Source organism: Dendrobates tinctorius, unplaced genomic scaffold (assembly GCF_039654945.1).
Source record: "Dendrobates tinctorius isolate UK_male_01 unplaced genomic scaffold, ASM3965494v1 ptg000203l, whole genome shotgun sequence".
Classification (NCBI taxonomy): Eukaryota; Metazoa; Chordata; class Amphibia; order Anura; family Dendrobatidae; genus Dendrobates; species Dendrobates tinctorius.
The window spans coordinates 24,300,918-24,318,163 of NW_027361870.1; the positions used below are offsets into that span (position 1 = coordinate 24,300,918).

The 17,246-nt window shown below is 43.8% G+C and overlaps 1 protein-coding gene across 8 annotated transcripts in view; it reads left to right on the forward strand.

Moving 5' to 3' along the window:
- CCDC88A (coiled-coil domain containing 88A) overlaps positions 1 to 17,246 on the forward strand; it is a 276,380-nt gene that overhangs the window by 191,365 nt on the left and 67,769 nt on the right. For all 8 annotated transcript variants that reach the window (XM_073553887.1, XM_073553894.1, XM_073553893.1 and 5 more), the window contains 3 exons: positions 2,624 to 2,808; positions 3,368 to 3,505; positions 5,145 to 6,215. In XM_073553887.1, coding sequence (XP_073409988.1) covers positions 2,624 to 2,808; positions 3,368 to 3,505; positions 5,145 to 6,215 — 1,394 coding nt within the window. The remainder of the gene's footprint in view (positions 1 to 2,623; positions 2,809 to 3,367; positions 3,506 to 5,144; positions 6,216 to 17,246) is intronic.

Sequence of the window (17,246 nt, forward strand, 5' to 3'; positions counted from 1 at the left end):
TACGATACATAAGACATCACCAGAGAAGGCTTACTACACTTTGCCAGTTGAAGACACATGTGATCTTGACTAAGCCAGTCATGTTTATAAGGGAGTCGGAAGAGATGACTGCTGGCCGAGCATTTAGGCACCAGCTACCTAAGGTGTTTGGACACCACATTATATACAATCTATTTTGATGGTTAGAGAATGTGTGGCGCCCCTGAGGGTTCAGTCGCCACAGAGGTACTGCACCTCCTCCTGAGGTGTGGTGCCCTACCATTCAGGTAAGGTGGAGACACCTGACCACACTCCAACACCTGCATCCCACACAACATAGTAGTGTAGCAAAGCACCTTTGGTGGCTCCCTGCTTGGAACACGAAGAGTGCTGGGAGGTGGGTGGAGCTTAGTCTGCACCAAAAGATTGGGAAGAGTTTAGGATTTAGTCAGTCTGACGGGGTCAGAAGGAGAGAGAAGATGGACGAGGGAAGTGCTGCAGCAGACCTCAGTGACCTTGGTCTGCTGGCACAGGAAAGAGACATTGATGGAAAGCCTGACTCTTTATAAGAAAGATAGATTTGAACGGAACGTAAGGAGAAGAGGAGGACTGAGGATTAGGGTTAGAGCAGAACCCTTCCCAAGTTCACAGCGCAAGGCCGGGGTCCGGTCCCAGAGGTTGTATGGATACAAATGGTCCTGCAGCAGACACCGGAGGAATAGAAGTTGTCACCACTTTATTCCCACACAAGACTTGTGGGCACAACAGCAACGTGAGTGAGCCGGGACTTAGTAGCAAGGAGTCCCCGAAGCAGGCTACAGCTGTCTGCCGTACAAGTAGAGTTCATAGGAACATCTGACAGGAGGAACTCCAGTGTAACTCAGTACTGAGAGTACTTCACTATAGGCGCAAAAGGGAGACGTTCAGAAAAGGCACATATGTTGGCGGAGTGTTGGAATGGAGTACTTCATCTTGCCTGGAAGTTGGCTGAGCTCCTGACCCGGAGGACACGGCACGGATGCGGGCACCTGTATGCACAACAGACTGTGAGTAAAGCTTTGGAATTACATGCCCTGGTGTCCTCCACTTATTCCCGCGCCAGCACTCTCAGCACTGCTACATCTCTGTGCCTGACACTGCACCATCTACGTCTCTCCCCATCTCTTCACCTACACGGCCCTGGGACTACTGCCCTACCTGTGGAGGGCCACAACATCATTGCTGCACTACACCATCTGTCCCAGAGGATGTCTGCAGCGTCGGCTTAACACCTTTCCTGCCGAACACCACAGGTGGCGTCACGAATCATTCAATGAACATTCCTGCTATTTACAATGGGCGCCCAGGGCCACGGACCGGGTCATAGCTGCCGTGACAACAACCCCACTCGTCGAGATCCGCGGGCCCGGTACCGAGTACCCCGCCGCCCTGGGTGTGAGGGCGACCCAAATGTCTCGTACTCAGTGTTCCTTATGGAATGTTATCTATCATTAGAGTAAAAATGGTTGCACTTAAGCTGGCCATACACTTGCCATAGCTGTGTTCATCTGACCGCAATCTCTCCTGCTTCCCATATGCACATGAATGATTGGCTCAGATGAGTGTCATTGTTGTTTTAGGAGGGAGTGTGGAGAAAGACACTGCCAGGCAGCTCGGCAGCGATTCTGGCAGCACTCCTCCAACATCATTTTTCATGACAGAGATGGGAAAACCCCCATATACATACATACATACATACATTAGATAATCAGCTGGTTCGTCCACCTTTTATCCAGCATGCATGTGTGCATTTAACCACCAAACCTGTATGCTTAAAGGAGTTATCCATGAGTATTTTATTTTTCTTTTATAAGCTTAAAAATTTCCAGGCAGGTAGTTGCTAACTACCTGTCTGTTGTATCCAGCGTCGATCTCTGCTGGCTCCGAGCAGTCATAATTGCAGGGAGCCAGATGTCAATTGACATGACGTCAGGAATCATGCCCCGTCAACAGAGCAGCCTTGAAGAGGAAGAGCTTCTCTGTTAATGTGAAGCAGCAAAATCGCCGGCAGGAGCAGTCTGTGATCGCTCTGAGCTGGCAGAGATTGGCACCGGGCACCACAGGTAGGTAGGTAGCAACTACTTGCCTGTAAGGTCTTAACCCCATGAGAAAAAATAAAATTGTCCTGATAACCCCTTTAAAGTGTTATTCTCCCCCTCAAAAAAAGTAATCTCCTATCCATTGATTTATTTTTTTGAGGGGGGGGGGAATAATCATTTGATGGAGTCAGACCTCCAAAGGAGTATCACCCTCTATGGTGTCCATATTACACCCTATTGCATATGGACAGAAGTTATTCAACCGAGATGAAACTTCAAAAGTTTTCACAATAATATAGTTCAATAATACATTTACTATTATGCTGCAAAATAATGTATAAGTAGGAATTACATTGCAATATATTTATTTTACATTAGATTTAGTTTTACAACTTTTTTTCATATTTTTGTTAAATTGAATGAAGTTTAAAATGTTTTTGGAAATTGTGATTATGGTTTAATTTATTTGTTTATTTTTTTTCAATTGTGAAGTTGAAGTACTCTATTAACTGTGCATTTAGGATGATGGGATATATGTACCAAAGTGCCATTCAACTGTTTTTTAGCTCCACAGAAGTCTCTGGGACATGAAGTAAATGAGCTGACCTCCAGTCGCCTGCTAAAGCTAGAGATGGAAAACCAAACCTTGCTGACTACTGTAGAAGAGCTAAAAAATGCTATGGGCTCTGCAGAAGGTGCTAGTGCCAAAATACTGAAAATGGAAAAAGAAAACCAAAGACTATGTAAAAAGGTGTGTTGTGTATGAACTCAGACAATCAGCCTCATTCAGCCTCATGCATCAAATGGGTCAAAAGTGTCCTTGTTGCCTATAGCAAACAAAAATGAAGGGCCTGATTCATCAAAGCTTTTACACCATAAAAGTGGCGTAGAAGCTTTGAAAAGTTGCAAAAATGTTGTGCAACGCGCAATTGGATCAGCTCTAACAAAATAGGCATAGCTGGGGAGGAGCCAAGCAAGGTGTGGTCACTTCTACGTGTGATTCGTGAAAAGTCTTGCCATTTTTTATGCTAGAAATGTTACTCCAATCATTGATTGGAGTAGCATTTTTGGTGCTGCACACACCACTCAGAACAGTTCATTAATTGGCATGCACCTCTTGTACTCCATCAAGACTGGCGTAGTAGGAGCGTGCGCTACCCAAGACTTGATGAATCTGGCCCTATAGCCTTAATTATTCTTAGTGTATTTTTAGAAATCACAATGGAATTTATGATATCATGATCACATTTGTGTTAATTTTATGAATGTATTTAAAAATTGCAGTGACCTTTTCACTTTTTTTTTTTCAGCTTGAGAAAATAGAAGCTGAATTAAATCACGAGCGACAATCCATTGAAAGCAGCCAACATCTAAGCAATGACCTTATGAAGGAGAAGTCACAGCTGGAGAAAATCATTGAGACACTGCGTGAGAACTCGGAGAGACAGGTATAGAGACAGGCCACACAAGACCGGATAATCTGACTTACAGATGTCTAATAAATGTAATTAGTGAGAAAAAAAATCAACTTATCTTGTCCCAAAAGATAATTAATGACTGCTAACAATAACCATTACTAGAACTTCCTTTAAACCTTTTAATGATGCATTTGTCCTTATCACAATTAATGACTGCCATGTGGCTTTTCTTCAAGCTATAAAAATCACAGGAAATGATCAAGTTTTTCAATAACAAAGAAGGACATTTAAAAAAAAATAAAAAATCAATATTAGATGAGTATCAAACCTTCATCACTAGAACTGAAGAGTTACTACAATGACGGGGAGACTTCCTTTTACATTTCTGAATTTTTGTAATTTCCCAACTTTTTTTTTTCTACAGGATACACAATTCTTTTGCTTTTATAGAAAAAATAAAATTTGAGTCCTTACCGGTTGATACAGTTTAATGGTTAGCTGAAAAAGATAAGACAAAGAACAAGCTTACAGGACTACTTGGGTGTCTTGATCAGGAATGGTTACCGAAAGCTTGCTATTCGTCATTACATTTTTCAATATGCTATTAAAATGAATAGGACAATGATGACTCTTATTTTATATTTTTACTTTCTAGTATTTTGTAATTTCCCAAAAGATCTTACCTTTTACTAATCTATTGATCAATAGTGATTGTAGTCCTTGATATTTGCTCTTACTATCTCATTATGGTAGCCGTGGTACACATTTGTTCCATTTTGCCGCATTGTGGATATATAGGGCAGAGTTTATTGATGTTTAATGGTCCATACTGTCGCTCCATTCGCATGATTTCATAGGACAGCAAATCTATTAAGAACTATCCAGAACATAAAGTAAATATGATGGTGCCGACTGCTGTGGATGAAATACGAGAGAAAACTAAAACAATTCCAGCATCACACTGCGTGCTTGAAATCATGCGATACTTTCTTAGTTCTTAGTGCACATCTTGATCAAATTGTACAAGCCCATCTCTCAATAACAAGGTAATCACATCAGATGATACCCTACTAGACTAATAGACTCGCCTGTTTCTTACCTTTACTACTCACCAATATCTATAATGCATTGTATGTATCTATCTATAAAGATGAGTTAAATAACTTGCAGGATCGTGGTCCAGTGGCCAACTCACTATTCTATGGCCACTAAAAGGAGCCCTGCAAGCCACCTTTTACCTGCTGGCATCTCCAGCTCCTCTTTTGCTGGAGCAACATCATTATTGTGCTAGGACACACACCATACTTTGTACAAGGGCATGTAATCAAAGAGGAGCCGGGGATGCTGTCACGAGGCAGGTTGCAGGGCTTCCTTATTGTAACCATTGAATATTGATTTGTATGCTGGACTAGGGGTATGTGAATTTATTCACTCATCTCTAGTCCACACTGTTGCTCCAGAAGCTTTTTCCATGGATCTCAAATAAACCCCCATAGAGGATCCAATGGATGACAGCGTGCCTATATTTCTGTAATATGAAATAATAGAAACTCCCTACATCTCTATATGGGCACTGCATAACATACTTATTTTTATGTTCATTATTACTCCCCGATTTTATTGCATACTGGAACTGAACACCGATCCGCATTCTGTTTTTGTGTTTCAGATCAAAGGGCTTGAGCAAGAAAATGAACATTTAAACCAAACCATTGCCTCATTGCGACAACGCTCACAGATTGGGGCTGAAGCAAGAATGAAGGACATTGAAAAGGAAAATAAGATTCTTCACGAGTCCATCAAAGAAACAAGTAGTAAATTAAACAAAATGGAATTTGAAAAGAAGAAGTTAAAAAAGGAACTGGAACACTACAAAGAGAAAGGTGAGAGAGCAGAGGAACTGGAGAAGGAGCTGAACAGAGTAGAGAAAGAAAATGAACACTTACAGAAGAAAATAACCAGTTTAAACATTGTGTGTGAAAAGACAGAATCCTTAGAACACGAGAACGTGAGCTTAGAAATTGAAAACAGAAAGCTTAAGAAAACTTTAGATAGCCTCAAAAACCTCAAATATCAGATGGAGTCGCTGGAGAAGGAAAACAACCAACTTGAGGAGGAGAACTTGGACTTGAGGAGAATTGTGGAGTCACTCAAAAGCACAAATATTAAGGTGGCTCAGCTGGAGCTTGAAAACAAGGAACTTGAAAATGAGAAGGAACAATTGAGGAAAGGGATGGACCTTATGAAAGCATCTTGCAAGAAGATTGAACATTTAGAAGTCAGCTACCAAGGACTAGACACTGAAAACCAAAGGTTACAGAAGGCTTTGGAAAATAGCAATAAAAAAATCCAACAACTTGAAAGCGAGCTGCAGGATGTAGAGATGGAGAACCAAGCATTGCAGAAGAACTTAGAAGAACTAAAGATATCAAGTAAGAGATTAGAACAGCTGGAAAAAGAGAATAAGCTCCTGGAGCAAGAGACCTGTCAGCTAGAAAAGGACAAAAAACAACTAGAGAAAGAGAATAAAAGGTTACGACAACAAGCTGAGGTTAAAGACATCACATTGGAGGAGAATACTGTAAGGATCTCAAATCTCGAAAGGGAAAATAAGTTACTTTCCAAGGAAACAAGTGCATTTAAAGAGTCATGTGCCAGACTGAAAGAACTGGAGATAGACAATAAGGAGCTTGTGAAAAGAGCGACCATTGACAAGAAAACGCTAATTACACTAAGAGAGGTAATCTAATGTCTAATAACATTTCTGTGCTGTTCAGTGATTCTATACAAGAAAAATTGTTTTTTTTCCATAAGGTGGTACAATGGTTAGTCTTCCTCAGCACAATTGGAACCCTACTCAGTACAAAAAGCAACTCTATCGATGGATGTCTCTGCTTTGGCCACTAACCCGAGTTGTGATTCAAGTCTCATTAAAACATTGGACACTAACTTCTAGGTAGTTGTTTATTGCGGGCACTAGAAGAGATTTTTTTCTTCTGTCTAAATCAGAGATATTTTTCAATATACTAAGAACTTCATAGCTTTTATTTTTCTATCTCCCCACAGTGAATCACTGTAAAGCTATTGGGGGAAAAAAAGAAATTATAAGGCCAGACACACAGCTTTTTTTTTTCCAAAGATTTGTGTTAATGATAAACCAATGTCGCTGAATAGATGTATTTTCAGAATCTGTCAGCAGGATTTCACCTCCAAATCTATGTATATGCACATGTAGCTCTTTCAAAGAGAAGTTCAGAAATACCTTTAGCTAGCCAATCCATTCTTTCGTTTTAAAAAAATCTGCATTTGAGGCAATATACTAATGATGATGAAATGCTTTCATTGCATGGAATCACTTCCAAAGCCTTTGTCACTCCGGCTCTTTTCTCCGCCCAGTGCCGCTGCTACTTGCTTGTCTGACAGCCTTTATGCTGCATGATTTCCAGTAAATGAGCTGTCAAGTCAAGCAGGATCAGACAGCTGGGACACTGCTGATACACTGGTAGGCAGGCGAGCACAGCTGACAGGTAGGACCCAGTTCAGCCTGGATAAACAGGAACAGCTTCAGGAATAGCTGGGTCTCTGGTAGCGGACGGGAATACAAGAACAGGTAGGACCCAGTTCAGACTGAACAGACAAGAAACCACAGATGCAGACAAACGGGACCGCAGATGCGGACAAGCAGGGAAATGCAGAAGAGACAATACTTGGTTCACATGAAACCTGTAAACCCCTCCTGACCCCACACATAAACTTCCCCTCATCCAGCACCATGACAATCAGCACAGCAGAGTCCTGCAAAAACTGAGGCCCCTGATCATGTGACCCTTGACTCCTCCCCTCCTGTGACCTCATCACAGGTCCTGTGCTGACCCTTGACTCCTCCCCTCCTGTGACCTCATCACAGGTCCTGTGCGCACAGAACAGCCATATATGAGCAACCCAAGTAGATGCAGGAGAGGAGTGACTTAAGCTTCAGGACCTGTGATAATGTCACGGTCATGTGACCGGTCACTTGAACCGGGGAGGGCTTCTGTTCTGGAGTGTGCTGTGCATAGAGGGAATTGTATGGCGATCAGTACACAGCCCCTTCTGAAATGACAGGTGGGCGTGGCGGCTGATTCGCAGTACAGGAAAACTAAAGTCCCGGCCGGGACAGCTGGACAGAGTGTCAAAATCGGGACTGTCCTGCTGGATCGGGACAGTTGGGAGCCCTGTTTTCCTACTGCAGCCTCATCCTCTCAGATTGGTGTTTTGTTCTTACTTGTATTATATTTTGCTTCAAGATGACTACCACAATGATATGGGTAGTGAATTGGTAGGTCTAAAGCACGACTTCCCTGCCTTTCATATCCCACATCTCATGAACACTTATCACTGCACTCCCCATGCCACTGCAGGGCCCATCATGAACGCAGGAAGAACAAAATGTCAATCCGAGCGCAGGACGCAAACAGGGGGCAACTATACATCAGAAGTGTTTAGTGACTTTTCATGCCCTGGATGGAGAGATGTTGTTATAAATTTGTAGGCGAATGTTCCAGATTTAAAAGGAAGCACTAGCTTGATGGATGATGGGAGGGTGAGATTTCATGGTTATCCAGAGGATATTACTCATGGAAGGAAGGAAGACAACTGTTGTCAGTTTTTGTTTTCCCGTTCTTCATCTGTTTGAGACACAGCTATCTGCTCCTATTTATTCTGCATTCTTCATCCAAAGAGATAATTAGTAGTAATATTTATTGTGGAGAAAATAAGAAAATGCAAAATATTAATATAAATAAATATATACTGTGTGTGTGTATATATATATGTGTGTGTGTGTTTTGAGTATATATATATACTCAAAAAATAAAGGGAACACTTAAACAACAGAATATAACTCAAACTTCTGTGAAATCAAACTGTCCACTTAGGAAGCAACACTGATTGACAATCAATTTCACATGCTGTTGTGCAAATGGAATAGACAACAGATGGAAATTATTGGCAATTATCAAGACACCCTCAATAAAGGAGTGGTTCTGCAGGTGGGGATCACAGACCAACCACATCTCAGTACCAATGCTTTCTGGCTGATATTTTGGTCACTTTTGAATGTTGGTTGTGCTTTCACACTCATAGTAGCATGAGACGGACTCTACAACCCACACAAGTGGCTCAGGTAGTGCAGCTCATCCAGGATGGCACGTCAATGCGAGCTGTGGCAAGAAGGTTTGCTGTGTCTGTCAGCGTAGTGTCCAGAGGCTGGAGGCGCTACCAAAAGACAGGCCAGTACACAAGGAGACGTGGAGGGGGCCGTAGGAGGGCAACAACCCAGCAGCAGGACCGTTACCTCCACCTTTGTGCAAGGAGGGATAGAAGGCGCACTGCCAGAGCCCTTCAAAATGACCTCCAGCAGGCCACAAATGTGCATGTGTCTGCACAAATGGTTAGAAACCGACTCCATGAGGATGGTCTGAGTGCCCGACGTCCACAGATGAGGGTTGTGCTCACAGCCCAACACCGTGCAAGACGCTTGGCATTTGCCACAGAACACCAGGATTGGCAAATTTGCCACTGGCGCCCTGTGCTCTTCACAGATGAAAGCAGATTCACACTGAGCACATGTGACAGACGTGACAGAGTCTGGAGACGCCGTGGAGAGGGTCTGCTGCCGGCAACATCCTTCAACGTGAACGGTTTGGTGGTTTGGTGTGGGGTGACATTTCTTTGGAGGGCCGCACAGCCCTCCATGTGCTCGCCAGAGGTAGCCTGACTGCCATTAGGTACCGAGATAAGATCCTCAGACCCCTTGTGAGACCATATGCTGGTGCTGTTGGCCCTGGGTTCCTCCTAATGCAGGACAATGCCAGACCTCATGTGGCTGGAGTGAGTCTGCAGTTCCTGCAAGATGAAGGCATTAAACCTATGGACTGGCCCGCCCGTTCCCTATACCTGAATCCAAGTGAGCACATCTGGGACATCATGTCTTGCTCCATCCACCAATGTCACGTTGCACCACAGACTGTCCAGGTATGGGAGGAGATCCCTCAGGAGACCATCTGCCGCCTCTTCAGGAGCATGCTCAGGCATTGTACAGTAGGGAGGTCATACAGGCACGGGGAGGCCACACACAATACTGAGCATCTTTTCCTTGTCATGAGGCATTTCCACTGAAGTTGTATCAGCCTGTAATTTGATTTTCCACTTTGATTTTGAGTATCATTCCAAATCCAGACCTCCATGGGATATTCATTTTGATTTACATTGATAATTATGTTTTATTGTTCTGAACACATTCCACTATGCAATGGATAAAAATTTGCAACAGGAATATTTCATTCAGAGATATCTAGGATGTGGTATTTTAGTGTTCCCTTTATTTTTTTCAGTATATATATATATATATATATATGTGTGTGTGTGTATTAAATTATATTGTAGATTATATATAATAAGAATGTGTAAGTGTACACAGATATATATGATATATCAAATTATATTGTAAGGATTCCCCCTCTCTGATAGACATAAGAACTTGGGTAGCATTCACACAAGCAATGCAGTTTTGGTCCAAAAATGTGCGTTTTTATTGTTTTTCATAGATTGCACAGCCCCTAAACAAAGTCAGAAACATAAATCCCTAGCCTTTTCCAGGCGTTAACTTTAAATAACTAACACTGGCTACTCATACACAGCTGAGCTAGCCATGGCTAGATCAAAACAAACAGCTATTGTCAGGGGTATACATAGAAATCATAGGGCCCCATAGTAGAAGGTCTAATTGCTCCCCCCAACCCCCACAAAAAAAATAATTGACGAGTCACAGAAGCCTTTACAAAGTAATTTTCCTCCTACTGAAGCCCTGGATTCCCCTTTCATAATGCATCCCATAGTCCTCCATATAGTATAATTCACTCCATAGTCCTCCATATTGCATAATTCACCTCATAGTTTTCCATATAGTATAATTCACTCCATAGTCCTCCATATAGTATAATTCACTCCATAGTCCTCCATATAGTATATTACACTCCATAGTCCTCCATATAGTATAATGCAACCCACAATCCTCCACACAGTATTATGGCCACCACAATGTACTTACTGACTCAAACAACACTCACCTTTTCTCATTGTTCCCCCACTGCTCCAATCTCTGCATTGTGTATGTATGTATATATATATACACACCGTATATACTCTTTTATAAGCCGACCCGCATATAAGCCGACCCCCCTAATTTTGCCGCAAAAAACTGGGAAAACTTATTGACTCATGTATAAGCCGAGGGTTAATGGTGGTCCAAGAAGATGCTCCATAGATAAAAAGCCCCCGTATGCTGCTGCACAAGGGATAATGCTGCCCCATAAGATGCTCAGTAAATACCCCCCCATAAGCTGCTGCACAGGGGTTAATGCTGCCCTGTAAGATGCTCCATAAATACCCCCCATATTATGCTGCTGCACAAGGGTTAATGCTGCCCCTTAACATGCTCCATAAATACCCCCATAATATGCTGCTGCACAAGGGTTAATGCTGGCCCAAGAAGATGCTCCATAAATACCTCCCATATGCTGCTGCACAAGGGTTAATGCTGCCCCGTAAGATGCTCCATAAATACCCCCCCATAATATGCTGCTGCACAAGGGTTAATGCTGCCCCATAAGATGCTCAGTAAACACCCCCATATGCTGCTGCACGAGGGTTAATGCTGCCCTGTAAGATGTTCCATAAATACCCCCATGTTATGCTGCTGCACATGGGTTAATGCTGCCCCATAAGATGCTCCATAAATACCCCTCATAATATGCTGCTGCACAAGGGTTAATGCTGCCTCATAAGATGCTCAGTAAATACCCCCCATATGCTGCTGCACAAGGGTTAATGCTGCCCCATAAGATGCTCCATAAATACCCCCCATAATATGCTGCTGCACAAGGGTTATTGCTGCCCCATAAGATGCTCCATAAATACCCCTTATTTGCTGCTGCCGCTGCTGCTGCAATTAAAAAAAAAAAAAATGGCATACTCACCTCTCCATCGCTGGGGGCCAGGTGCCGGTGTCCTGAGACCCGGCACTGGCGATATTTACCGGTCCTCGTTCCATCGCCGTCCACCAATCTGTCTCCTGGGTCACTGTAGTGACGTTCAGCAGAGGGCACCCACTGACTACGTCATCACGCCCTCTGCTGAACATCACAGCAGGAGGACCCGGAGACACAGCAGTGCAAGGCGATGGAACGGGGACAGGTGAATATTGCTCTTCCCCTGTCATACTCACCCCCTCCTGGCACACGGTCTTCTCTGCAGCCCCTGCTGTTCCTCGGTCGTCTTCCTGCATTCAGCAGTCACGTGGTACCGCTCATTAAACTCATGAATATGGGCATATTCATGAGTTTAATGAGCGGTACCATGTGACCACTGAATGCAGGAATAAGACGATCAAGGGAGAAGCAGGGGCTGCAGAGCCGTGCCAGGAGGGGTGAGTATGGTCTCTGACACCGCCGCTCACCCTCCGGTATATGACTCATGTATAAGCCAAGGGGGGGGGGGAACTTTCAGTCCAAAAAAATGGTCTGAGAATCTTGATACGATAAGCATGATGAGGAGGCAAGGAGAGCAGCAACGTCCATATACCATCAAAGGGTAAGAGCCAGCTCAATGGGAAGAATTAAATCCGTGCCATCAATGCATATGCCCTGAGTTATCAGATACCCTGCTGGCAGAGTGTGCTGGCCAAAAGATGAGATGGAAGCTGCAGATGTGAAGACACGAAAGCTCCTCACAATGCATGGAGGTCTCCACCCTAAGTCTAACACCCAAAGATTGTATAACAACAGAAAGGAGGGTGGTCAAGGCTTGATAAGCATCCAAGCCACCATCACAGATGAAACAAGGAGTATCCTGGAAAACATCAGAAAAATGACATCAAAAGATGAGATGCTGAGAGAAAGCCTAAGGCAACTACAAGAACAGATCAGGAAGGAAGAACAGGACCATGAAGTGCCATGGCAAGACAAGCCACTGCATGGGATGTACCATCGACAGATATTGGAGGTGGCTGACATGGAGAAATCCTACCAATGGCTGGAGAGAGCTGGACTCCGAGACAGCACAACGGCACTAATCATAGCAGCACAAGAGCAAGCACTATGTACCAGATCCGTAGAAGCAGGGATGTACCACACAAGACAAGACCCAAGATGCAGACTATACAAAGAAACCTCAGAAACCGTCCAAAACATAGTGGCAGGATGCAAAATGCAAGCAGGAACAGCGTATACTGATCACCACAACCAAGTAGCGGGAATTGTGTACGGGAACATCTGCACAGCATATGGGCTAAAGCCCCCGTTACACACTGCGATATCGCTAGCAATATCGCTGTAAAGTCACCGATTTTGTGACGTTACAGCGATATTGCTAGCGATATCGCTGCATGTGATACTTACCTCCGACCGGCTCCCCCGCTGGTTATCGCTGATCGTGCGAGAAACTGCTGGATCATTCCTCGTCGTCCACTTCCTGCGGTGCTTCCTGCTGTGACGACGAGTGACGCGTGGAGCCGGGCGGGAGGACGCAGGATCGCCGCGTCTGACAGGTAAGTAGCGATCCCCGTCCCCTGCGATGTTGCTGGTGAGATCTGCCTGAGTGGCAGCTCACTAGCGACCACCCAGCGATTCACCAGCGATCCTGACCGCGTCATATCGCTGGTCGGGATCGCTGGTGAGTCGCTAGGTGTAACGGTACCCTAAGTCCAGGTGGGAGACCCCAGATAAGGTGGTGGACAATGAAAGGGCTAAAATCCTGTGGGACTTCAAGATCCAGACGGATAAGCAGGTGTTGGCTAACCAAGCAGACATTGTCATAGTAGACAAGGAACAGAAGACAGCAATGATAATAGATGTGGCAGTGCCAAGTGACGGCAACATCAGAAAGAAGGAATATGAGAAGTTGGAAAAATACCAGGGCCTCAAAGGAGAACTGGAGAAGATGTGTAAAATGAAGGCAACAGTGATTCCAGTGGTGATAGGAGCACTTGCAGCAGTGACCCCTAGATTGGGAGAATGGCTACAACAGATCCCAGGGGCAACTTCTGAGCTCTGTCTAAAAAAGCACAATGCTGGGAACAACTAAGATCCCGCGCAGACCCCTCCCTGGCCTCTGATAGAGGACCCAAGAATGAGAAAGGACAACAAAGACCACCTCCAGTGGGGGTTGAGGAAGTTTTTTGTTTTTTTTTTGCATGCATACATAGCCGAAAGTGTTGACACCCTTGATCTTGTTTCAGAAAATGAAGTATTTCTCCCAGATTATTGCAATTGCACATATTTGTTATACACTTGTTTATTTCCTTTGTATATTGGGACAACAGAAACAAAGAAAAAAAGACAAATTGGACATAATTTCATACAAAACCCCAAAAATGGGCCAGGCAAAATTGTCACCCACAACTTAATATTTGATTAAACACTGCCTTTCACAAGAGAATCGTCATGTCAATCATGGGGGTCTTCAGCAGACCTCTGGCTGTCATGGCCACCCATCGGTACCCTGTGAACACGTCACGGGAGAGCCGATGGGTACGTAGAATTACGAATCCCCCCCTACCAGCACACATTGAATGCCGTGGTCAGAGATTGGCAGCGGTATTTAACAGGTTAAAAGCCTGACTGTTAAAGGCACATGATGGCTGATTAAATCAGCCATCTTCAGCCGGGAAAAAAGGCTGGCTCAACTTGCGAGGCTGCAGCAAAGTCACATCATACGTCTTGAAGAGTTTAAATATAAAAAATCATCGGAATTCCTCCTTTAACCCCTTCACGACCAGTGACGCAGCGTATGCGTCATGAAAGTCGGTGCCATTCCGACCAATGACGCATACCCTGTGTCATGACTTCAAAGCCCCCCTGCGGGTCGGGTGACCGGGGTCAATGAAAGGTCACCCCACCCGCAGATACAGGGGGCTTTGTACTTCACCCCGGGGGGGTGGCTTCGCCCCCCCGTGACTACGATCGCTCTGATTGGCTGTTAAAAGTGAAACAGCCAATCAGAGTGATAGTAATATTTCATCAATGAAAATTGATGAAATAATATAATCCAGCCAAGGCCGATGCTGCAGTAGCATCAGACTTAGCTGGAGACCCAGATCAGACCCCCCCACACCGACTCACGGGGCCGATTGGCCCCCGATACCGACTGACTGCGGCAATGTGCCGCCGCCGTCATCAGCTCCCCTGCCCCTTCTCTCTGCTCCCCCCACCTTCTGAGCCCCCCCTCACCCCCCCGGTACCTTCGATGTCCCACTCTGTCTCCCGGTGTCTCGCCGTCCTGCTTCATGGGCGCCTCCATCTTGGAAAATGGCAGGCGCATGCACAGTGCGCCCGCCTGATTCTGCAAATGCTGCAAATACTCATTCATTCATTTTGATCACTATGATATTCTTTCACAGTGATCAAATGAAAAAAATAGTAAATAACCCCCCCTTTATCACCTCCATATGCAGGCACATATAACAAAATAAAGAAATTACTTTTATTTTTCCATTAGGGTTAGGGTTAGGGTTGGAATTAGGGTTAGGGTTGGAGTTAGGGTTAGGGTTGCAGTTAGGGTTGTAACTAGGGTTAGGGTTGGAATTAGGGTTGGAATTAGGGTTAGGGGTGGGTTGGGATTATGGTTAGGCTTGTGGCTTGAGTTAGAGTTGGGATTAGGGTTAGGGGTGTGTTGGGGTTAGGGTTGTGGTTAGGGTTGGGATTAGGGTTAGGGGTGTGTTGGGGTTAGGTTTGGAGTTAGAATTGAGGGGTTTCCACTGTTTAGGCACATCACGGGGTCTCCAAACGCGACATGGCGCCACCATTTATTCCAGCCAATTTTGTGTTCAAAAAGTCAAACAGTGCTCCCTCCATTCCAAACCCCTACGTGTGCCCAAACAGTGGTTTACCCCCACATATGGGGTATCAGCATACTCAGTAAAAATTGCACAAAAAGTTTGGGGGTCTAATTTCTCCTGTTATCCTTTTGAAAATAAAAAACTGGGGGCTAAAATTTTTTTTGTGGAAAAAAATGATTTTTAATTTTCACGACTCTGCGTTATAAACTTCTGTAAAGCACTTGGGGGTTCAAAGTGCTCACCACACATCTAGATAAGATCCTTAGGTGGTCTAGTTTCCAAAACAGGGTCACTTGTGGGGGGTTTCCACTGTTTAGGTACATCAGGGGCTCTGCAAACTTAACATGACGCCCGCAGACCATTCCATCAAGTCGGCATTTCAAAACGTCCCTACTTCCATTCCGAGCCCCGACGTGTGCCCGAACAGTGGTACCCCCCCACATATGGGGTACCAGCGTACTCAGGACAAACTGGACAACACTTTTTGGGGTCCAATTTCTCCTGTTACCATTGTGAAAATAAAAAATAGGGCTGAAAAAATCATTTTTTAAGGAAAAAAAATATTTTTATTGTCGCGGCTCTGCATTATAAACTTCTGTGAAGTACCTGGGGGTTCAAAGTGCTCACTGTGCATCTAGATAAGTTCCTTGGGTGGTCTAGTTTCCAAAATGGGATCATTTGTGGGGGAGCTCCAAAGTTTAGGCACACAGGGGCTCTCCAAACAAGACATGGTGTCCGCTAACAATTGGAGCCAATTTTCCATTCAAAAAGTCAAATGGTGCTCCTTCCCTTCTGAGCCCTGCCGTGCGCTCAAAAAGTGGTTTATGGAGGGTCTAGTATCCAAAATGGGGTCACTTGTGGGGGAGCTCCAATGTTTAGGCACACAAGGACTCTCTAAAGGCGACATGGCAACTGCTAAATATTCCAGCATATTTTCCATTCAAAAAGTCAAATGGCGCTCCTTCCCTTCTGAGCCCTGCCGTGCACTCAAACAGTGGTTTATGACATATGAGGAATTGGTGTACTCAGGAGAAATTGTCCAACAAATTTTAGGATCCATTTTATCCTGTTACCCATGTGAAAATGAAAAAATTGATGCTAAAAGAAAATTTTTGTTGGAAAAATTAAAATGTCCATTTTTTCCACGTTGCTTTAGTTCCTGTGAAGCACCTGAAGGGTTAATAAACTTCTTGAATGTGGTTTTGAGTACCTTGAGGGGTGAAGTTTTTAGAATGGTGTCACTTTTGGGTATTTTCTGCCATATAGACCCTTCAAAATGACTTCAAATGTGAGGTGGTCTCTAAAAAAAAAAAATGGTTTTGTAAATTTTGTTGTAAAAGTGAGAAATCGCTGGTCAACTTTTAACCCTTATAACTTCCTAACAAAAAAAATTTGTTTCCAAAATTGTGCTGATGTAAATTAGAAATGTGGGAAATGTTATTTATTAACTATATTGTGTCACATAACTCTCTGGTTTAACAGAATAAAAGTTCAAAATTTGAAAATTGCGAAATTTTCTAAAGTTTCGCCAAATTTCTGATTTTTTTCACAAATAAATGCAAAAATTATCGACCTAAATTTACCACTAACATGAAGCCCAATATATAACGAAAAAACAATCTCAGAATCGCTAGGATGCGTTGAAGCGTTCCAGAGTTATTACCTCATAAAGGGACACTGGTCAGAATTGCAAAAAATGGCCTGGTCATTAAGGTCAAAATAGGCTTGGTCATGAAGGGGTTAATAATCACCTTTTATCAGCATTCTGGAACTAGTTTTTCTATTTACCTTAAAGGGTTACCATAATTTTAATTGTTGATGAATAAATCGGCAGCACATGTGAAAATATGCAGCTTTGTCATCAGCTTTGTCATTTTTTCATCATAGAAATCTGTT